This window comes from Micropterus salmoides, unplaced genomic scaffold, assembly GCF_014851395.1.
Source record: "Micropterus salmoides isolate LMB-PRFRI ecotype aquatic unplaced genomic scaffold, ASM1485139v1 Ms_hic_scaffold_17, whole genome shotgun sequence".
Lineage (NCBI taxonomy): Eukaryota > Metazoa > Chordata > Actinopteri > Centrarchiformes > Centrarchidae > Micropterus > Micropterus salmoides.
In genome coordinates this window covers 2,774,056-2,797,840 of record NW_024040817.1, presented here as the reverse complement: position 1 = coordinate 2,797,840, position 23,785 = coordinate 2,774,056, and the positions used below count along the sequence as shown (strand labels likewise).

The following is a 23,785-nucleotide window of genomic DNA, read 5'->3' as shown; positions in this document are numbered from 1 at the left end:
GTATCTGGCTGCTTTGACAATATAATTTCCCTCTGGGATTAATGAGGTCAACTATTTTTCTAAAAGGCTTTTAGTATTATCAGCAAAGTTTACTTTAAATGAAAGTACTCTGGCTCCTTTCACAGTGTTATATTATTATAGAATATTACCATATACTATATCTAACAAATACATGTAAGAGCATTTGAATGTTTGTGATGTGGAGCCAAATTTTAGATACTACTGGGTACATTAGAAATAGTATTGCGTTTAATCATAAAAGCATACGTATATGTTTTTTATTTATGTATAACTAAAATAAATGTAGTGGAGTAAAAAGTACAATATTTACCTCTGAAAAGTCATGGAGTATACAGGACCATTAAATGAAAGCATCTCAAGTAAAGTATGTCAAAGTTGTACCTAAGTACAGTGCTTGAATAAATGTATGCAGTTACATTCCACCACTAATATTGGTCATGCAGCGCTGTTGTTCCTGTGAGAGCGCATATTGTGTTGCCTTCAAAACCGATCTCAGACCACCTTGTTCATGTGGACTCAGGTTCGGTTTCTTTGCCGACACTGAGGTTCAGAAAACATGTTTATTACAAAGTGTGAGAAGGCCCAGATTGTGATTTGGGTCTGTATTCTGTACATAGCAATAGTAAACATTTGGGTTTGAATTGTTGAATTTACTTTTTTGGGATCAACAGGAACATCATTTCTTTTCTCTTCAGAGGCAGAAGCTTTCTAGTAAATCTTGTCTTGTTCAAACTGAGTGAAGCGGATTGAAAAGGTTAAAGCTGTCTGTTGATCAAAGACAGAGTTCAGAGGTCAAGTAGAGGAGCTTTGGCTCGGGGCAAGACGGGGGAGTCTGGCGATTCAGGGGAGGTCATCCAGAGGATCATGAGAAGGTGAGAGACATTATACTGTGGACATAAATTATGAGTTCCTCCATCAGTTAGGTTACACCTTTGGTTTAAGTTGGGTTTAATGATTGGTTAGGGTTTTTTTTAATTGTGGAAAACTGTATTTTCTCTTAGAACTGTTATCTCGTGCAGATGGGTTTGTCAAAGTGCTTCATACATCAATCCGTCTCTCATTCATATCATGGTTTTGACGTTTTTACTCTCACTATTCATGCACGATGCACATTATTTACTAGCCTATTACCAACTAGTGGTGCCTAATTAAAAATAAAGACATTTGCCTAAAAAAATCTACAGGACATGACATTTAAGTTTATACTTGTTGTTCTGAAGTAGCTTTGCTTAATGTAAATATTGTTTATATACACAAATATTACAGTGAATAACTTATGTCAGGTGTGCAAAGTGTGTTTTTTATTAATTGAAAAAAATAATGACTTTTTAGTTAAACAATTTGAAGCAATGCATTTTTTACACAATGTCATGCATTAAGTGGGCTTTGTTTATCCTGTCGTCCTGATTCTGGTTCAGTTTATCAAAGACCATCCAAACCTCCCACAGCAACAATATGGAGATTTGTTGCACATCCTCTCCCTGAACAAAACAAGACTGAAGGCAGCAGCCAAAATGTCTGTTTGTGTGATGTCAGATCTTAGAGCTGCTTCACTGACAATAAATGGAGAGCAGGTTTCTCAGCACAGCATCAGAATATGACCGGTGCAACAAACAAGAGTCAGACAGAGAGACACAGAGTGGACCGTCTCTCTAATGTCATGTCCAGCAGAGGACAGAGAACACTTCAAAACACATTAAATATATTAAGCCCCTGCATTCCCTTTAAAACATCTAAAAATTCAGATGTTTTCCATCGCAAATCCTCCGCCCAGGAGGGACCTGTAAAGCACATAGAATTACATCACAAAGAAAGAGAGGAGGAGGAGGAGAGAGAGACGGAGAGGGAGGAAAAATTCTTCAAGTATGAGGAAACTTTACTGCTCTCCTCCCCTCTCCCTCTTTCTTTCTTTCTTTCATTCTTTCTTTCTCTTTTTTCCCTTCTCTCTCTCTCTCCCTCTCTGTCCATTCCCCGTCCTTCTGCTCCTGTTGGTCCATCAATGAGAGTTTCACAGAGCTGGACAGAAAGACAGAACGACTGAGAGGGAAAGTCAATGCAGCTCTGAGCAGGTAAGATGCTTCTCAAGTCAATGTTTGTCTTTGCATCTTTGATTTGTTTCATTTATAATCATAAGAGAGAGATTTTAAACTAATTCCATTCATTTTGCATCAGCATGCACAAGTACATATTAAATAAATTATCGACTGATTAGTTGATTGACAAATTGTCAGCTTTTGATTATTTATTAATCCCTGCCAAACATTTCCTCATTCCAGCTTGTCAGTTGTGAGGTTTCACGGCTTTTCTGTGTCTCATATGAAACTGAATATCTTTTTTGTTTTTAACTCCTCGCCTTGAGCTTCATGTTGAAATTATTATAAACACTGTTTCAGTATTTTCTATTCTAAAAACCAAACAATCAGTTAATCTAGAAAAAAATGGTGATGATAACATGCGTTTAATATTCTGAATAATTCAACAAAAAATTATTTTGAAAATGTTTATTTTATCTGAATAATATCGAAAATATTCCCTAATTTCAGCACCATAGTTGATGATGAATGAAATGAATTGAAACCTAGAGTTTTGTCAAGTATTGACAGTTTTTGTCTTTTATGAAGTCATAAAAAGTGAATGGTCTTTCTGCAATTCAGTATTTTTTAAGTGTCTCTTAAAAAAGAAAATCTGGCAGGTTACATGAATATTTTTTCAGAAACAAGACATAATAAGAAAGATTGCTGCAGGAATATAAAAACCTTGTCGGTATATTAAGACTTGTTATAATAAGATTTATATTTGTAGGTTTCCAGGCATTTTAGGAAAAAATGCCCAGTTAAGATGATTTGCATAGAAAAGCAAAGTACAGATTTTACATCAAGGAGTCCGTGGCTTCAACAGCATCTACTTCATCTCCAGGCTCCTGCATGAATACGTATGTTGAAATGTCAGTGCTGCAGTGTTTAATGCAGTGGCAGCAGATGAGATGAAAATAAAATGCAAATTTATGTGAAAACCACAAACTTTTTTGAGAGACGGAGCTTTTTTCCTCCAAATGATTTCATAGTTTTGTATGTTGTCCACATGACCTTCGCCTGGAGACGTCTGTGATAGATTTCACAGCGTCTGGCTCCTCAGCAAGTGCATCAGTCGATACATCACTAATAGTCAATTAAAGCACTGTAACATGGCATGGACCTGCAATAAAAACATTATTTTTGACCAAAAAATCTTATTTTTTTTCATTGTCTTTTTTTTCTCTTCCTCCTGCGATTCATTTGAAGAAGAAAGAAAATATTTTGCTTATTTCCAAGGAAGAAAAATAAACTTTGACACCAAAAATACACATAAAATTAATGCTGTTAAAGGAGCACTTAAGTGTTGAGGAGTTCTACTACATATGTGGGAAAAAGTTTGAAAATCAATCAAATCTGCTGTTGTGGAGCTAAAAGACATGAGCACACCAGATCTCTGTAGCTTGCTGCTCATCTCTGCTGCGGTTACAAGCTACATTAGCTGCTGCTAACACACCTAAATCTGTACAGTCAAGTGACTCAAATCAAGTTGCATTGTGGGTAATGTAGGCGCCAGGTATGGACAAAGAAGAATGTGTGGAATAAAAATAACAATATCTCTGTCCATTGTGAGTCTAACAAGAGTGCAATGCTAAATGTGCGCAATACTAATTTTATCAACTTATCAAGTGCATAGTCTTTACCAGAGAAGTCTTTATTCCATCACACCGGTCTGTTCCTGTAAATTATATGCGTATAGGACATAAAAGAAAGAGTTAGATGTTTCTAATGTAATTTATAACTTCACCCTCCTCCTGAATGCCTCCTGGTATCACTTCCTCATAGTCGTATCTCAGCGTCAACCTGATCCAAGTTTGTATATCGAGTGCCAAGTTTGTGTTTGAAGGTTTAATTTGGATACTGAAAGCCAGAATTAAAAGGTTGAAAGGTGAAAACCAGCAGCAGAGAGAGAAAGAAAGGTGCAGAGCAAGTGTGGAGTTTTTATGGGGCGTTTAGGGAGTTTCTACTGCCCTTCTGTGTCTGAGAGGTCCAACCGTAGCAGCTGGAACAGCTGTCTCCGGCAGGTATTTACAAGCTAAGTGTTCCTATTGAACTCAATAGAGCCGACTCACTAACTGGCTGAGGTCCACACAAAGATGCAAATTAAACTGCAGAAGCTGAACCCTCTTTGTGTCTGGTCAAGTCAAATTAGCAACAAAATAAATGTAGGTGTGGAAAGTTAAACAAAGTCAGGTTCTCACATGTGAGGCAATTTGAAGGAGAGAAATAATTAAGTAAAAGTAGTCACAAATACAAGTAAAAGTCACACACAAGTAAAAGTTCCAAAGTATTAGCATGAAAATGTTCTTGAAGTATCAAAATTAAAAAATCACCGATAAATGCAGAATGGCCAATTTCAGAATAATATATACATTATAAATATTGATGCATTCATGTGTTCATCACTTTCATGTTGCAGTTGGTAAAGGTGGAGTTAATTTTAAATAAATGTAGTGAAGTAAAAAGTCCAATAAAGTATACATATATATAGCGATGCAATGTAGTAGAAGTGTAAAGTAGAAAAATACTCAAGAAAAGTACAAGTACCTTAAATTGTACCGTTAGAGGGGGACTCTAGAGGGCACTGCATCACATTTTCTCCACTAGAGGGGGACTCTAGAAGGCACTGCATCACATTTTCTCCACTAGAGGGGGACTCTAGAAGGCACTGCATCACATTTTCTCCACTAGAGGGGGACCTTAGAGGGCACTGCATCACATTTTCACCACTGGAAGGGGACTCTAGAGGGCACTGCATCACATTTTCTCCACTAGAGGGGACTCTAGAGGGCACTGCACTACATTTTCTCCACTAGAGGGGGACTCTAGAGGGCACTGCATCACATTTTCTCCACTAGAGGGGGACTCTAGAGGGCACTGCACTACATTTTCTCCACTAGAGGGGGACTCTAGAGGGCACTGCATCACATTTTCACCACTGGAGGGGGACCTTAGAGGGCACTGCATCACATTTTCACCACTGGAGGGGGACTCTAGAGGGCACTGCATCACATTTTCTCCACTAGAGGGGGACTCTAGAGGGCACTGCATCACATTTTCTCCACTAGAGGGGGACTCTAGAGGGCACTGCATCACATTTTCTCCACTAGAGGGGACTCTAGAGGGCACTGCATCACATTTTCTCCACTAGAGGGGGACTCTAGAGGGCACTGCATCACATTTTCACCACTGGAGGGGGACTCTAGAGGGCACTGCATCACATTTTCTCCACTAGAGGGGGACTCTAGAAGGCACTGCATCACATTTTCACCACTGGAGGGGGACTCTAGAGGGCACTGCATCACATTTTCTCCACTAGAGGGGGACTCTAGAGGGCACTGCATCACATTTTCACCACTGGAGGGGGACTCTAGAGGGCACTGCATCACATTTTCTCCACTAGAGGGGGACTCTAGAGGGCACTGCACCACATTTTCTCCACTAGAGGGGGACTCTAGAAGGCACTGCATCACATTTTCTCCACTAGAGGGGGACTCTAGAAGGCACTGCATCACATTTTCACCACTAGAGGGGGACTCTAGAAGGCACTGCATCACATTTTCTCCACTAGAGGGGGACTCTAGAGGGCACTGCACCACATTTTCACCACTAGAGGGGGACTCTAGAGGGCACTGCATCACATTTTCACCACTGGAGGGGGACTCTAGAGGGCACTGCATCACATTTTCTCCACTAGAGGGGGACTCTAGAGGGCACTGCACCACATTTTCTCCACTAGAGGGGGACTCTAGAAGGCACTGCATCACATTTTCTCCACTAGAGGGGGACTCTAGAAGGCACTGCATCACATTTTCACCACTAGAGGGGGACTCTAGAAGGCACTGCATCACATTTTCTCCACTAGAGGGGGACTCTAGAGGGCACTGCACCACATTTTCTCCACTAGAGGGGGACTCTAGAGGGCACTGCATCACATTTTCTCCACTAGAGGGGGACTCTAGAAGGCACTGCATCACATTTTCTCCACTAGAGGGGGACTCTAGAGGGCACTGCATCACATTTTCACCACTGGAGGGGGACTCTAGAGGGCACTGCATCACATTTTCTCCACTAGAGGGGGACTCTAGAGGGCACTGCATCACATTTTCTCCACTGGAGGGGGACTCTAGAGGGCACTGCATCACATTTTCTCCACTAGAGGGGGACTCTAGAAGGCACTGCATCACATTTTCACCACTAGAGGGGGACTCTAGAAGGCACTGCATCACATTTTCTCCACTAGAGGGGGACTCTAGAGGGCACTGCACCACATTTTCACCACTAGAGGGGGACTCTAGAGGGCACTGCATCACATTTTCACCACTGGAGGGGGACTCTAGAGGGCACTGCATCACATTTTCTCCACTAGAGGGGGACTCTAGAGGGCACTGCATCACATTTTCTCCACTAGAGGGGGACTCTAGAAGGCACTGCATCACATTTTCACCACTGGAGGGGGACTCTAGAAGGCACTGCATCACATTTTCTCCACTAGAGGGGGACTCTAGAAGGCACTGCATCACATTTTCTCCACTAGAGGGGGACTCTAGAAGGCACTGCATCACATTTTCTCCACTAGAGGGGGACTCTAGAAGGCACTGCATCACATTTTCACCACTGGAGGGGGACTCTAGAGGGCACTGCATCACGTTTTCTCCACTAGAGGGGGACTCTAGAGGGCACTGCATCACATTTTCTCCACTAGAGGGGGACTCTAGAGGGCACTGCATCACATTTTCTCCACTGGAGGGGCACCATAGAGGGCACTGCATCACATTTTCTCCACTAGAGGGGGACTCTAGAGGGCACTGCATCACATTTTCTCCACTAGAGGGGGACTCTAGAGGGCACTGCATCACATTTTCTCCACTAGAGGGGGACTCTAGAAGGCACTGCATCACATTTTCACCACTGGAGGGGGACTCTAGAAGGCACTGCATCACATTTTCTCCACTAGAGGGGGACTCTAGAGGGCACTGCATCACATTTTCTCCACTAGAGGGGGACTCTAGAAGGCACTGCATCACATTTTCTCCACTAGAGGGGGACTCTAGAAGGCACTGCATCACATTTTCACCACTGGAGGGGGACTCTAGAGGGCACTGCATCACGTTTTCTCCACTAGAGGGGGACTCTAGAAGGCACTGCATCACATTTTCTCCACTAGAGGGGGACTCTAGAGGGCACTGCATCACATTTTCTCCACTGGAGGGGCACCATAGAGGGCACTGCATCACATTTTCTCCACTGGAGGGGCACTCTAGAGGGCACTGCATCACATTTTCTCCACTAGAGGGGGACTCTAGAGGGCACTGCATCACATTTTCTCCACTAGAGGGGGACTCTAGAGGGCACTGCATCACGTTTTCACCACTGGAGGGGCACCCTATATGGCATTTTTTTATCTACCATGGGGGCATATAAGATTGTGTACTTTTGATAGTTTGAGTATATATTGCTGCTAATACTGCTGTGCTTCTACTTAAGTAAAATTATGTATGCAGGACTGTTTCTTGTAGTGGAGTATTTCTATAGTGTATATATGTTTATTGTTTTTTTTATTAATTGATTAGCTGTCCACTCCTTAGTTACTATGTGTTTTATTTTTATTTGCATTACTGATTATTAATTCTTAAAGTAAGATATTAATAAAAATGACAAAACTTCTTAGAGGACAGTAAGAAACTAAACTACAAATGTTGTGCATGTTGTGACTGTCTGGCTTCTAATTCAGAGATATTTATTAGTTTTGCCCAAACCACCAGCAGACCAGATGAGGTTGTGCTGTTGTTGTGGATCAGCCCAGCGCTGGAAACTCTGAGCAGCTGGTTTGTACATTCAGACCTGCTGCTGCTGAAAGAGGATTTGAGCTGGATGGAGGACACAGTAGATTTCTTAAGTATTAACCAGCTTTGGTTATAAACCTCTCAGGGAAGACATGGTGGTTAGATCATTTAGGGTTGGGATATTTGTGGCTTCTCTCAGCTACTGTATGTGTGCTGGAGGGAAATGTCAGGGGGAAATTTTCTGGTGGTGATATGTATCTTTATCCTGTAATTTAATTTGCTCTTTGTGGGGTTTTTATAGATTTGTTCCCACACTTTTAAATTGATAGCTGTTTCATAACCAATACAATTCCATGAATACTGTATATAGTTGACTACACAATAGAGCAGGGGCCTTAAAAAATATCATTAGAATTTAAATTTTTAAAAAATCAAACAGTAACCTAAGCGTTGTTTTTTCCCCACCAGATTTTTGACAACTTTCACTTGATGGACACTAGCTTTGCATCAAGTAGTGCCTACTCTGCCTCTGATTGACTAACCCTAACGCTAAACTTATACCAAATATAAAAAACAGAGGCAAGGAGTACTAGCCAATCAGAGGAAGAGTTGTCAAAGAACTTGTGGAAAAAAACAAATAATGCGTAACCTAAGCCATTTTCCTGTGCTAGTTAAATGAACTGTCACTAAAGTTACCTAATTTTCTCATCATTTCAACATCTTTTAAAGATGGTTTCACTGACAAAGACGCACCACCAGGCAGTGAAGAGCACTTGAGATTCATTCGTGCCTCTCCTGCATCCTGTAAAGGAGGGCCTAATATAGCTAAACCAATAAATATATAACATAATGATAAATTTCGTGAAATACTAAATGATCAACCATCAGCCTGCTCCATGTGCTACCATCTGTGAGGTGGCAGGATAACAAATTACTCTTTCAGAACAAGTTTCTTTTTCCATTGTGGTTTATTGGCTGAAACGCTACACTGACGGGCCCATAAACAGCTAATGGCCCCATTTATGCTAATTGTGACCAAAGTGGTGTCTACTCAGCTAACAAAAAACTTCAAGGTGGGTTTTAAATGTTTGCTTCTATCTTTGTTCCAGGGGGAAAGTCCCTGGAGTACAAAGGAGAGGCAGGAGGAAAAACAAATTGCCATCACCTCTGTAGAGTCTGATTGGAACAAAGTGACAACAGCTGACAGAGATCTGCTTTTTTCCCCCTGCAGTTCTAGTTCTAATCTGTTCATCTTCTAAAACACTCTGGAAATCTTGGGAACAATCAGCTGCAACTCAGTCACACAAACTACTTCAATCAGCTCAGATTTCCAGAGGAGTCCAGCATCTTTCCCTTCCTTTATTTCCCGTAGACAACCTGAGGAAGACTTTTTTTCCTGGTTTGACCCCAGCAATGATTCCCATCATCCCCTCCTTCCTCCTCGTCCTCCTCCTGGCCACTCCGGCCCTCCAGACCCCATCAACCTCCCAGGAGTTACAGGTCAGAGGTCAAAGGACAACTAGGGACACCAAGCAGGACTCCATCAAGGTGAGACACTGGGCGTGATGAACATAGAAGTGATTCACAGGTTATTTTCTGGATTGATTGACACACCCTCCGAGAAGTGAAAATTAAACTAAACCTGCACCCCATGTTTCTTTAACCTAATGTCAAAAATCTTTTGTCATCTGGAAATTGCTCTTAAACAGGCAGTTGTGGAAAAAGTCATCAGATGTTTTTAAAGTAAAAGTAATAAAGTAAAAATATTACTCAGTCCTGCATTAAATATTTTATACAGAAATATCAGCATCAAAAGATACGTAAAGTACCAAAAGTAAAAGTACACATTATGCAGAATGGTCCATTTCAGAACAAAATATATTATATTGATGGATTATAATTAATGATGATGTGTTACACTTTAATGTTGCCACTGCTAGAGGTGGAGTTGATTTCCATTTCTGGATATACTGCTGGGTGGCTTAATCAATAATAATAATAATAATAATAATAATAATAATAATAATAATAATAATAATCAAATAAAAAACTACTAGTTTATTAGTTTTGTTTTATTTTGTAATAATATTAATCTTAATCTGCAAAGTAACACATTTAGGCAAACAAATGTAGTGAAGAAGTATTAGGCAACATGAAATAAAGTACAAGTACTTTGAAATTGTACTTAGCTAAATGTATTTACTTGGTCTGATAGAATCCATCCCTGGAACTAGACACCTATTTATTAAGAGTTACCCTGAATGAAACATTTCTGCATGGTAAGAGAAAGAAATACAGCAGTTGACCTTGTCCATTGTTACAGGTGGTGATCTCCGAAGGCTGGGCCACTCAGGGTGATTCATCAGATGTCAGCCAGGGAGGTAAAAACCTGCAGTGAAACGATATCATGGAGAACAGAACAGAAACAACTGGGACTAAACTTTGTTATTATCATCCTCATTTCAGTGTAATGTTGAAAAACTATTGGCAACAAATATAATTTTTCTTACAAACTCATCAGAACTGGCAGCAGTAAAAGTATGCAGGTACCCTACTGAAGTAAAAAAACCACACTATATGCAAATTTAATCAGGAATGTTTTTTATTATTGTTATATATTCCATCATTCCGATTATTATTACTCACGTTTTTACTGCTGTAGTTATTGGTGGAGCAACTATTTTGTATCAGACTGCAGCTAATGATTATTTTTGTTATGGATTAATCTGCTGATTATTTTCTCCATTAATTGATTGATTGTTTAGTTTTTAAAAATTCAAAGAGTGAGAAATGCTATCATCACCATCACAAATCCTTTTATTTGTCCAACACGATATTAATTTAATTCTTATGAAATAAAATAATTTAAATGAGCAGCAAATCATCCTTTGTAAAGTGCCAATGTTTTTGCATGAAAGAAATAATTCATCAAAATTGCTGCCAGTTAATTTTCTGTCAATTAACTAATCATTTCAGCTGTCATGAAAAAAATCTTAATTTGTAAATCAACAATTAAATTCAATCTGCTCATCTCTGTATTTCTCAGGTAAAGAAATCGACCTGATTCCCGGTTCTCCTCTGGTCCTGACCCATAAGATCAAACTGGTTCCAACGGGTCCAGGTTCAGGATCTTGTGGCTGCGAGGCGGACTTTGCTGCCCTACGGGAGCGTGTGGAGAGGCTGGAGAGGGAGGTGTCGACCCTCAGGGAGAAATGTGGAGGACCTGAAGGAGGCTGCTGCACCTCCAAGGAGAGCAAAGGTAAAACCAGCTGCTTGTTGTTGCTTTAAAGCCGCTGAAAACGGTCAAATCTGAAGCATTTCTGTCAGAGTGTGTCTGGTAGTGATGAATTCCAGATTATTATCAGCTGAATCTGCAGCTTGGCCTCACAGAGCTTTACAGTGACTTTCAGCTGAGACTCTCCTCACCAGAGAAATGATAATAAAGCTTGTTTGTGCAGCCCGTTATAACGACCTAAACTCTGGACTTTCACTCATTTCACAACGTAAACCATGTGTTTAATGTCATATGACGCAGGTCACGTGACTTACATAACATAGTTAAGGTTGTTTATCTGTCCGGCGGACACTTTACTGCTCAAAACAAGCTGTTCAGCAGCAAACAGCAGCCAGACACAGCTAAAGAGCAGCTGGTGAACATAGTGGAGCATTAAGCTGCTAAAGAGCCAGATATTTCCCTCAGGAGCTGGTGGAGACCAAAAACAAAGCTGAAAGAGAGAGAATATTAAACACAAACACAACTCCACATGAATGATCGTGTCGCTTTGTAACAGCTGGATTTGGTTCACCAGATCATCTTAAGAGATGATGCTATGTCAAAATTGTGTTCAACGCTTTTTTGCTGTCCAAAACACAAATTAATTCAGATTTAATGTTGAGGGAAAAAAGTTACATTATCTTTATACTCTTTATGAGTTTAACCCTCAAAAACTCAGGTAAGTAGGTGAAAAACATGAGAAACCCGTAATTACAGATATTCTCTAATTTGAAATTGTGTTTTCATTAAGGAACTCAAACTTAAAATTTCAAAATGAAAAATGTTTTGAAACATAAAATAACATAACAACATCTATCTTGAACCCAAATATGACTCCCAACAGTTCTCCAAAATGTCATGTGAAATGATCATAACCATAGTTTAAATCATCCCAATTACTTTTGTTTCAGTAACACAACAAACCAGAAGAATCCCATTTAGACTCTTACTGTTGTGAAGTTTTAGTCCATTTACCATCAATACAGTCTGAAATTACACATATGGGGTTTTGGGTTGCTACTTTGCTGCACAGTGTGTGTTTAAAGCAACATGTGTTGTATAAACACTGGACTGAATATTTCTTTGTTTGTTGAAAAATCCCCTTTCTTGCTCTTCAGTTAAAGCTGAAACTGCAAACAAAACTAAATATTAACATTATCCCAGAGGTTCGTCATGTTATCATAACTCTGATTAAGGTGATGACCTAAGAAAAATAAAAAAGCTACATTTTCAGTTTGCGTAAAAGACAATTTATGCATTTTTCAAGGTTTCAGCCTGAAATATCTTAACTATTGTTGGATTGTTATGAAATGTTGTGCAGATGCTCGTGGTTCCCTCAGGATGAATTGTAATATTAATACTAAATGCTAGCATTCTAACGCATTACACAAAAGTGGTGAACATCTTCGTGCAGACATTTTCACAGACACACAGAAACACTCACAGTAATTTCCTCTATTCACTCCATTGGGAGACGTGAACATGACTTTCGCCTCATAGTCACCAAAAGCCACGTATCTTCAGAATATTCTGACACTAAAATGGCATTTTTCAGACAGACAAATCAGGAGAAAATTAACTTTATTCGAGGCCTTTCTCTGTCTCTGGCCACACACATCTGTCTGGTTTCACTGCAGTGCTGCTGACGTTGGTTTCCAACCTGATAAACAGGCATTTAAAGGAACTTTTGCGTGAAACCAGGAGTTAAAAGTTAAAACAAATATAAAACTTGTATTTCTTTGCTCAATTATAATGTAATTTTAAAATTTAACTAGGGCAAGGTGACCACACCCACTTAGGAGACAGGAAATGATCCCATTTCTTATCATTGGCGCAGCTAGTTATGCATCATTTTGTTATATTGCATCTTTGACATTATACCTGCTTAGCATTAGCACGTTAGCATTGGGATTGTGAGCATGTTAGCATGGCTGTAGACTTTCTTTGTCTAATTGTTAAGTTTGTAATCCCCTTAACGTTGATTTCTGTTGACATGAACATCAGTGAAGAGGTTTTTGAATAGTGGCTAACTGAGTCACTCAGTCGCCAAAACAATCAATCATAATTAAGTATTTCACATTGTGATGAAAGCGCTGGGGAATAATTTAGAAGAAAGTAAAGGGACATTAGAAGAAACAAAAACTTCATGCTGCACTGGTCCTTTAACAACTATTGGCAAGTTACCTTTTAGCACCGCCCACATGAACATGACAGTGTCAGTCTGACTGAGTGTAAACTTTATGAATACGAAGCTGAGCGTGACTCAGTGACCATCAGTCAGTACATGTTGACTCCGGCTCACAGTCCACATATTTTTCCTCACATCTCATCGTTCATCTCTCTCTGCTGTAAATCTTCATTACAGCTGGAAACGAATTCAGCCACAAGCTGCTCAATCACGTGCACATGTCTTTGTTTCAGCCAATCGCATGAGTTCATGTTACTTAACTGTTGTTGCTTGTCTCCACTGACTCATCCTGCATAACACACACACACACACACACACACACACACACACACACACAACCTCCTGCTGCAGAGTTAGCCGACAGATGACACATTGATCAAATATTTAGATTCTTTCAACAATTACATTTTTATTGAGAGCAGAAATAAACTTGTATTGGCTTCTTTTCTTTCAAAGTGAGCAAACACATAACCAGAAGGAGGTGACCACATCAAGAAACAGGGACATCAAAACCACAAAACAACATCAAGGGAAAAGTTGAAGGGAAAAGAAGAAGAACGAACTTCTTCTTCACTGTCTTTTTTTGGTGTTACTGCAAACCAACTGTCGTTTACGGGAATAGCATGAACCTGCAGCAGGATTTTGTATCTCGCATGTCTTTGTGCACGATACAAACAAAACGGGTACCCACCCTTGAAAACACGGCTCCATAGTTCTTGTACCTTTAACTGATTGTACTGTTGGGAAGTTTAACGTACAAATATGTTGTGTCTCGTCTTACAATCAGTGGTGGATGAAGTATTCGGATCATTTACTTAAGTAAAAGTACTAATACCAAACTGTAAAAATACTCTCTTACAAGTAAAAGTCCTGCATTGAAAATGCTCAAAGTACTCAAAGCAGTACAGTTGTACTTGTATATATATATGATTATGATAGACATCAGATTACTATTCCTTATGCATTAATGTAAAGCAGCATTTCACTGCTGTAGTTGTTGAGCTGGACTATCAACTAATGTTCTCCATCATTCAGCTGATTGTTTAGCTTTTAAAAATTCAGAAAATAGTGAGAAATGCCGTCACAAATACCCAGAGCCCAAAGTAACACTTTCACAGTGCTTGTTGTGAATTCATACTTATTCAAATGAGCAGTAAATCCTGAAATTGTAATGCTGAAATTGTGAAATGTTCTTACATTAAAAAAAAAGTGCTAAAGAATTAAAAGAATTAGAATTTTCCATCAAAAATGTAAAGTATCTGGTATCTATAGCTGCTAAATAAACGTAGTAGATTAAAAAGTACACAATATCGCTTGTACATATTACATATTAAAGTAAAAGTATTAAGTAGCATCTGAAGTTCAATTGTTTTTTAGTAAAGTAAATGCACTCACCTACCGTTCAGCATTAACTTTAATTCTGCAGCTGTTTCAGTTTTATATTAGATTCAATTAGATTTAACTTTGATGTCAGATTTCTCTGAAATATCTCGTGCATCTTAAGGCACAAACTGTTTCACATCATGACAAAACAAAAACACTCATTCCAGATCTCCATTATGATCAGATATAACAAACATCACTTGCTAGTACATCAAATAATCATAGAAGGGGAGAGAGAGGCATGCAGTTGCACAAAGTGGAAATAGTAAACAGAAGTACAATTACTTGTAAATTATACTTCAGCTCAGTACTTTAGTATATGTACTTGTGTGACTGAGCTGTCATTTTATTTTTATTGTTTGACAGATTTATGTTAGAGTCAGTCTGTCACTCACCTCCTCCATCAGAGTGGAGACTGACCTCAGGACTGATCGCATTATAAACTGGCAGCGCTAAAAGCATGAGCTAAGTCTGCAGTGTGTGAGTGTGTGTCCGTCCTCAGATCTCTGCCCAGTGTGATCTCAGTCTCCATCTCCTCCCTCATCCTCAAGTGTGGGTTAGACTCTAATTAGAGAGGATTAGATCTCCACTTCCCACCATCACAACCCCCTCAATTACTAAAGCAGGACGATAAAGAGTTCCATTATTATACTGCAGCAAACCAAAGCCGCTCACTGCCCTGGTGGTGGTGAGGGCTGAGTGTGGTGATGATGGATCACTCCATTTGTACTCTTTAGTCTAGAGTAAGACCGCTCAACTACTGGCACAAAATTTGCTATGTATTTTTATGGTCCTCAGATGTTGAAGGCTTGTGATTTTGGTAAAGTCTTTTAGTTGTCCTGAGTGCCACTCTCAGCTCCACTACTAGTAAGTTTGTATGAAAAACAATGCAAATTTAACTCATGACGCCCCATCAAAGGTTGTACAATATAGTTCTAAGGATGTTAACCTTCTCATCTTTATAATCATCTTGAAACCCCTCCGATTCACCTTGTGACACCTTGACCGCGGAGCTGGAAAACACTGCTCTAGAGGATGCTGAGATTCATAAATTTTGTGGATGTGGATTGCCCATCAGGGCTATGATCTTCTCTTTGTTTGTTTCTGCCCTACATAGGGTGACCATATAAGAACAGGTGGAATTCAGTGTCAGTGTCATTCAGTGTTTATATCAGTACCAATAGGGCAAAAGAAACATCTCACAACACACTGTGTATGTGGTTAAAAAAAATTGTTATACCCATTCGCAGGCTAGCAGTTGTCCAATTAGAGTTAGAGCAAAAGAATGGCTAGCATGGAGAATCAGAAGGTTTAAGTTTATCAATTTGCTATCTGTGTACGAGGTGTCTCATTGTCATCTCCCTTAAAAACTGTCTCCATCTGTCTCTTCCACTCTTCCCCTCCCTCTACTTCAGGTGCAGGTTGCTCCATCAAACCCGAAGTTGACGAGTGTCCCAACGAGTGCAGTGATCAGGGTCGCTGCGTGGACGGCAAGTGCATCTGCTTCCCTGGTTTTAGTGGATCGGACTGCAGCGAGTCTAACTGTCCCGGAAACTGCAACAACAACGGAAGGTGCGTGAATGGACAGTGCATCTGCGATCCTGGTTTCACCGGTCCCGACTGCTTGCAGAGAAGCTGCCCCGACAACTGCAACAACCGAGGCAGGTGTGTGAACGGCAGGTGTGTGTGCGACGCTGGCTTCACGGGTCCCAGTTGCTCGGATGAATCCTGTCCTGGAAATTGCAACAACAGGGGGCGCTGCGTCAACGGACAGTGTGTGTGCAAGCCTGGATTCACCGGCCCAGACTGCTCCAAGAAGGCGTGTCCTAACAACTGCAGTGACCGTGGAAGGTGTGTAAACGGTAAATGTGTGTGTGACAGCGGCTTCACTGGCGCGGACTGCTCAGAGAAATCATGTCCAGGAAACTGCAACAACAGGGGGCGCTGCATTGACGGACAGTGTGTCTGTAATCCAGAATTCACCGGGCCAGACTGCTCAGAAAGAGCCTGCCCTGATAACTGCAACGACAGGGGTCGCTGCATCAATGGACAGTGTGTCTGTAATCCTGAATTCACCGGGCCAGACTGCTCAGAAAGAGCCTGCCCTGATAACTGCAACAACAGGGGTCGCTGCATCAATGGACAGTGTGTCTGTAATCCTGAATTCACCGGGCCAGACTGCTCAGAAAGAGCCTGCCCTGATAACTGCAACAACCGTGGGAGGTGTGTAAACGGTAAATGTGTGTGCGACAGCGGCTTCACCGGCGCAGACTGCTCTGAGATTGCCTGTCCTGGAAACTGCAATAACAGGGGGCGCTGCATAAACGGAGAGTGCGTTTGTGATGATGGTTTCAGCGGCCTTGATTGCTTGGAAAAAACATGCCCTAATGACTGCAACGACCGCGGAAGGTGTGTTGATGGTAAATGTGTGTGTGACAGCGGCTTCACGGGTGACGACTGCTCTGAGAACTCCTGCCCAGGAAACTGCAACAACAGGGGGCGCTGCGTTAATGGACAGTGCGTTTGCAATGATGGATTCACCGGTGCAGACTGCTCTGAAAAAGCTTGTCCCCAAAACTGTAGCAATCGTGGGAAGTGCGTGAATGGGAAGTGTGTTTGTAACGTGGGCTTCGCCGGGCCGGACTGCGCCGCCAAAGGCTGTCCCAATAACTGCAACAACAAAGGACGGTGCGTCAAAGGGAGGTGTGTCTGCCGGCGTGGGTTCACCGGAGCAGACTGCAGCCAGTGTGAGGAGGGGATGACCGGACCCAACTGTGATACCGGTGAGTCAAACCCAACAAATACAGAATTCTTAATTAAAACTGGTCTTCAAGGGAGACATGTGTCATGTAAAGGCAGGAACTTCTAAACCAATATTTCTGAAGATTAAAAAAAAAAAAGTAATTAGATGCTCAATCAAGGTCAAAAGCTAGCTACATTTAAAGTATTTATCTGAAACATCTGAAAAGTAATGCATTGGGTAATATTCTACTGTACCAAAATGCAGCCCTACAGTACTATTCATAAAAAGCGAGGAGTGTTACAAATTGTAAGTAATATGTACAACAATACAAGGGGCAGTTCATTGAGTGAAAGTCTGAAACACAACGCTGTTGCTAATTATGCATTCTCATGTATTAGTGAGACTTGAGGTGTTCCACAAGGCTCCATTCTGGGTCCCATTTTGTTTTTCATATATATGCTTAGAGGTGGGTAGATAATAATAAGGTATATCTAAGTAAGACAAAAACAAACAAACAAATGCTTCAGGTAACATTTTATCATAACAGTGAATTGCAGTACCATAATAGCGAGTTAGTATTGTTTGTTACATAGCCTATGAAACATGTGCAACAATACTAAGGGTGTACTTTGTGGTTTTGGGCAGTCGCATTAGTTGCGGTTTTGCAATGCTGTTATGGCAGTGATTTGTTCTGTATTACAAGGTTCTATTCTTGGTCCTTCTGTTAGCATTGAACATGCTTCAGCTTGGGCAGAGTAGTATTTTATTTTTGGTGGAACGTACCACTTCTATTAAGATATCTGCTAATACTAACAATGCTAACAAAACTAAAGAAATTTTAATATCATTATTATTTGTCCCCTCATTACCCTAGTTCTAGTTGAAACAAAGACTCTGTTCATCATATGTTAAATGTACCCTCTACACCTTTTGACAACCATTTGGCATTTTTATTCAGCCCTGTTTTTTAAAAGTTGAGGAACATGAATCCAATGTATCCGATCTAGATCCCATCTTGTTCCTCTCTTTTCACTTGTCTTAGCAAGACAACAATGAATTACTTAATGTGTCACAGAAACCTGATGCAAGGCATTTAAGCTTTTGACCAGGTCTTCTTAAGCCCTGGATATACTTGCTTTTAACTACGCGTAAGTCGATCTGACCGGCAGGTCAGCTGCACTCAACTGTTCCACACACCAGCCCAGGTGGTGGTGGTATGCAGTTGGTTTGCCAACATTAAATCTAAAAGAAGAAGGTCAGCAGCAGACTTTAAAAAAAGGAGGTTTTGGCGGGATGTTAACAATAAAACTCCTGGAGACAGTCTGCAATTATCGAGATCGTTATGATGTCTAATTAAGTCACAACCTGCTCGAGTGTTGCTATGTTTGGTTTGTTTACGATGTGCGGAGGTTGTCAAGGAAGATAATCCGGTGTCAGCGAGGGATGATCCGGTCCTGGCCTACCCCCTAATGGATTCCGATGTAATCCTCCAGGTACACAAAGTATGCAGGCAAGTATCTGAACAATGCCGTTTACGTCGCCGACGCCTGTCTACGTCTACGCATTGTTAAAAAGCAAGTATATCCAGGGTTTTAAAGGTCTCATGTGCCACCTGTCTAGATTTCTTTAAACTGGCTCCACATCAAATTCAAGATTCATGTTATCTCTTCAGGAGCTCTGCATGGTCACACCTGTATCAGCAAGCTCCTATGTCACGCGTCACTAATAATTGCAGGCTTAAAACTAAAGATTTGAAACTTAAATCTTGAGTCAAAGAGACCGTGAACACTTTTTAAATGTTTCTGAAGACGCACTTGTTCAGTTTTGCCTTTGTTTAGTTTTTCACATTCTTATATTATGTTTGTATTTTATCTATCTGTTGCTTTTATTAAACCACTTAGTGACGCCCCTGCTAGAGAAGTGCTACTTACAGACTGTTCATCTGATGTTTTGTCACAGGACTGCAGCAATAAAGCTGTAAAAAGCCTGTGAAATCACACATTTCCTCTGCCATGTCTAATTATCCCTGTCCACCGTGTCTTTGGCTTTGTTTTTTCCCGTGGGGGTTAGTCATTCAGAACATCACTTTACACGTTCGGTATGTAAGATGAGCATGCAAATCCCAGATGCTGTGTTGTAGTGTAATATCTTTTCACATAATAACTTAATGGGTCACACGAGAGAAGACAGTTTCTGGGAGGATGTTCGTGATAAATGTTTTACAGCTTTTGGAAATGTTTATTGTCATGTTTCATTCAACACCTGCATTTCCATCTTACTGTAATTATCTGATCATTTCTTCCTGGGCAAACACTTTTATTAACTTATTATTTGCAGAGTGAGTCGTGTTGCTTTCCTTTTCAACCTGTTGTGTTTTTGTTGTTGTTGTTGTTGTCAGCGTTGTTGCCAGGCTACGTTAGCATGTTAGCTCGTCTGTCTGGAGCTGGTTTAAGCTGCTGTGATTCGGGTGACGGAACTGTTTCATTAACAGGGAAGCAGGATCCCGGTGCCCATAAAACTCCCTCAGACTGCTGCGTAATGGCTTTCTGTACAGCCTGAGGCTGACACAGGACAGACACGCGTGTGAGTGTTAAGTGTTTTCCCAAATGTAACTGACCACTGATAGGAGGGAACAGAGGGAAGTCCCGCAATCTGAAGCCTCGTATGGGAGGGAGCGAGTCAGATAACTGGGCAGCAGCAACTGTTGAGTAGACACACCTGTTTTTATGCACATTTGGAATTTGTGCAGAAGTACCTAAATGGAGAAATGCCGTGCCTGGCAGAGGTGAAATGGTTGATTGATGGAAACCGATTTTTCTTCTTCTTCTTTTTTTTCCTGAATATGCTGTCGATGCAGGAGCAAGCCCACAGTTACAGTCCACTCCAGTCGAGGCCATAGTGAGTGTTTTAGAAACTGGGACATTATAAGTCCAAGGTCTCCCAATGGATCCCTCTGCACACTTTTTCCATTTCTTTACACTGCTAGGACTAAAAGTCAAAAGTCTAGAGGGGAAATATTCAATCTAATCTGTTAATTTATTTTATTGGCTTAGAAAAGTAGAGAAATTTAAGTAGATTGAAGCAAAAATATTTGGCATCACCTCACCATGTGTAATAATATTTAGCCAGGCTGGCAGCAAACCAGTTTTAGACTGATTGCCATGAAATTTTGTACAGACATTCATGGTCCCCAGAGGATAAATCTTACTGACTTTTCCTCTTATGGCATAATGAGGTTCATCTTTGTGAAATATCTCCATTAACTCTTGGATGGATTGCCATAAACTTTGGTTCAGACATTCATGTTCCCTTCAGGATAAATTGTAAGAACTGGTGATCCTCTGGCTATTCATCTAGCGCCATCATCAGGTCAACATTTCCGTCTTTCCAAACTTTGGTTCATGAGCAAATACCTGTAAAACTAATGACAATCCTCGATCAGCCTCAGCTGTACTTTGTGTTTAATACTAATAAGCAAATGTTGAAGAGATGTTAATATACCTGCTATACATCAGCATGTTAGAATCATAGTTTGTTAACATTTCAGCATCCTGACAAAGCCATTTAGAAAACTCACATGTTATAACTGTAGAGCACCCACGGGTTGCTAAAGCTCCTAACTTCATAGGATATTACCTCAGTGTCTCCAGTCTCACAGAAACACCAAAAAGTACTTTTTCAGGAGGGAGGCAGATCTTGCCTTTCATTTCATTTTTGCTATCCTGAGGATTTTACTATAAAAACAATCTATAGTCAAAAAACATAATTTCCATTTTCTCAAACCTCCTTTTTTTTTTTTTTTTTTTTTTAAAGTATGATTCGAAATGCATCCAAATCTTTCTCAGAGCTCATGTGAAGTGCATGGTGGACTTTAGTAGTTGGTTTCGGGAAACATTACGTCAGGCCCTCAGTGACTCGCTGAGCAGTGAATTTTTCAGCACTAATTTTATGTGAAACTCCTGCAATAAAACAAATCTGTGAATTATTATCGAGCACGCCTTCACTGTGTGCAGTTATACATCAGCTGCGTGGCTCAGCCAGGCTGAGGGCTTTGCGTTGGCAGCGTCATGGTGCACCACATGTTTCTGCATGTGGTTCATGAACTGCAGTTTATGTACAAGAGTGATGTATTTGAAATCGGATAGGAAGTGACGGAAGATTTGAATGATTCTTATGGTGGAACTGCTTGATTTATATAAAACTGTTCGATAAACTTCTTTCTTCAGTGGAATAGAATACAACTTTATTGCCCACAAAAATTGACTTTTGCCAATCTGGGGGTGTATTTTGGGTTATATGAACCCCCCCAGAACAAGGAGGAGTTATTTCCCTCATGTCTCGTTTTCTTTATCACATGACTGATGCAGTGGAACAAATTAACCAGCAGGCATCCTTTTGTTCTGAATTTTGCAGAAATTGAGACGTCTCCCTTTATGAAAACAGTGTGATGTATGTCTCAGCATTTGGCATGAACATTGATCCATTTGCTCACCGGCACCACAACAATGAAACTGCTGCTTGACAGTGAGACAGTTCAGACCACGGAGATGTTTTTGTCATTAAGAGTTATGATTTGGCAGGCACAGCAGCGGGTTCAAATTACGGAAAAGGTAGATTTTTTTAAGATCCAGGTAAAAAGCCAAGCAAGAAATTTAAAGAGCCAGATATTTTTCTCAGTAGTTGGCAGAGCCCAAAGCAGAGCTAACAGGAGACTGAATATACGTTCAAACACGACTCCAATGGGACGATTGTGTTGCTGTGTGTCTGCTGGATGTGCGAGTAGGTCGAGGATTGAAACAGAGTTTTGTATTTTTATCATATTTTGGAAAAATTATTAATATTTGGACCAAACTGTTGAGCGGAGTATCACTTTGATAGGAACACGAATGAAATGGTTCCTATAAACAACAAGTGAAGATATGTTACTCTGATTGTTGTCCATCGTAGGATCATTTTGTGAACAAGTCTCTCTCTCTCTCTCCCCAGTCATGTCAGGAGTTTCTCAGCTGAGTACTCGGGACATCACAGAGACGTCTGTCACTCTGGTCTGGACTCCACCTCCCGTCCAGTATGAGAACTACCACATCACCTTCACCAGCCAGGTACAAAAATATTGATCCTGAAACACTGTCGCTGTGATTTTCAGCCGCTGTTTTCAGTTAGATTCAAGTCTTTTGCCTCTCGCCTCTTTACATTAATGTGATGGAAACATTCAGCCTCAAGTCTTTCGGTCAAACATTTTCAGTTCAAGTGGATGTGTCATTGCACGAAAATCGTCTGTAGATTTTGCAGTTCAAACACACCTTTAAACCAGGAGGGGATCAGCTCTTTGGAGATTGGGGATGACATGCGGCAAAGATCCCCAGCTGGGCTCAAACCTGAGACCCAGATTGAGTTTTGAATGCCTTTTCAATTAGATTTAACTTTGTCTTTCTATCATTACAAGTTTTTATGTGTTTTTAAGGACTCACCAACACTTGTGCTGACACTATTATACAATATTACAGATACACAAGACTGTATTTGTTCTAATATTCAATGAAAGCTCACTTAAAACATAACATGAGAGAAAAAACAACAAAATGAATGTGATATAAAAGGTGAATTTGGAAAGGACCAGAGATTTGCTTCATAATCTTGACTGATCTAAAAAACAACCTGTACAACAACAGAGAGGCAAAACGTTTATAAAAACACACACATATTTCTAGAGATAATTCAGACCGCAGATGTATTTGTTGACAGAGTGTTTGCTGTCCCAGAATTTAGCTACTCAGGGGGTTCAAAATCTTCATCTGCCAGGTCATGTTGAGAGGACAGAGAAGAAATCTGTGCATGAAATTTACACAAGATCCTCAGGGAGCTTTAAAAAATGACGATGAGGTCTGCAGCCAGAACTGTTGTGCATCACCTTAAACAACCTCATACTCCCTGCGAAGATGAAAAACAAAACAATCTGACCTTTGACCTTCAGATAATTAGACCAAAGCTCTTTCTCTAAAGCCTTTTTGGCTTCTTAAATTAAAACTCTGTACACTAATGGTTGCAAGAAAAGGAGAAACAGTATTAAAACAGGACCCGAGGATCTGCTCACAGATGCCGTAAAGTCTCATTTAAAGAACCCCCAAGAGTAATTATTCAAAGAAAACCTTTACTGAATGCCAGTTTAGATGTAATTAATTCTGCGCGAGGGTTTGGAGAAGGATTTTGTTTAAAGTGGCCGCTCTCTGTGCAGATCATGCTGAAAAGAGATTTCTCTGTATCTTTTCCATGACAACAATGAGAAACAGTGTCCATGAAATTTCCACAAAACTCTGA

At 40.5% G+C, this 23,785-nt stretch overlaps 1 protein-coding gene across 3 annotated transcripts in view; it reads left to right on the top strand.

The window, feature by feature from the left end:
- The first annotated feature begins 1,934 nt into the window (after nt 1-1,934).
- Nucleotides 1,935-23,785, top strand: part of LOC119907597 (tenascin-X) — a 54,160-nt gene continuing 32,309 nt past the window's right edge. The window contains exons 1-6 of one of the 3 annotated variants that reach the window (XM_038725323.1): nt 1,935-2,090; nt 9,252-9,427; nt 10,203-10,260; nt 10,926-11,138; nt 16,140-17,507; nt 22,454-22,569. In XM_038725323.1, the coding sequence (XP_038581251.1) occupies nt 9,293-9,427; nt 10,203-10,260; nt 10,926-11,138; nt 16,140-17,507; nt 22,454-22,569 (1,890 nt within the window). In that variant the 5' untranslated portion in view covers nt 1,935-2,090; nt 9,252-9,292. Of the gene's footprint in view, nt 2,091-8,988; nt 9,428-10,202; nt 10,261-10,925; nt 11,139-16,139; nt 17,508-22,453; nt 22,570-23,785 lie in introns of all 3 variants that reach the window. The other 2 variants (XM_038725322.1, XM_038725324.1) reach the window with 2 other exon arrangements.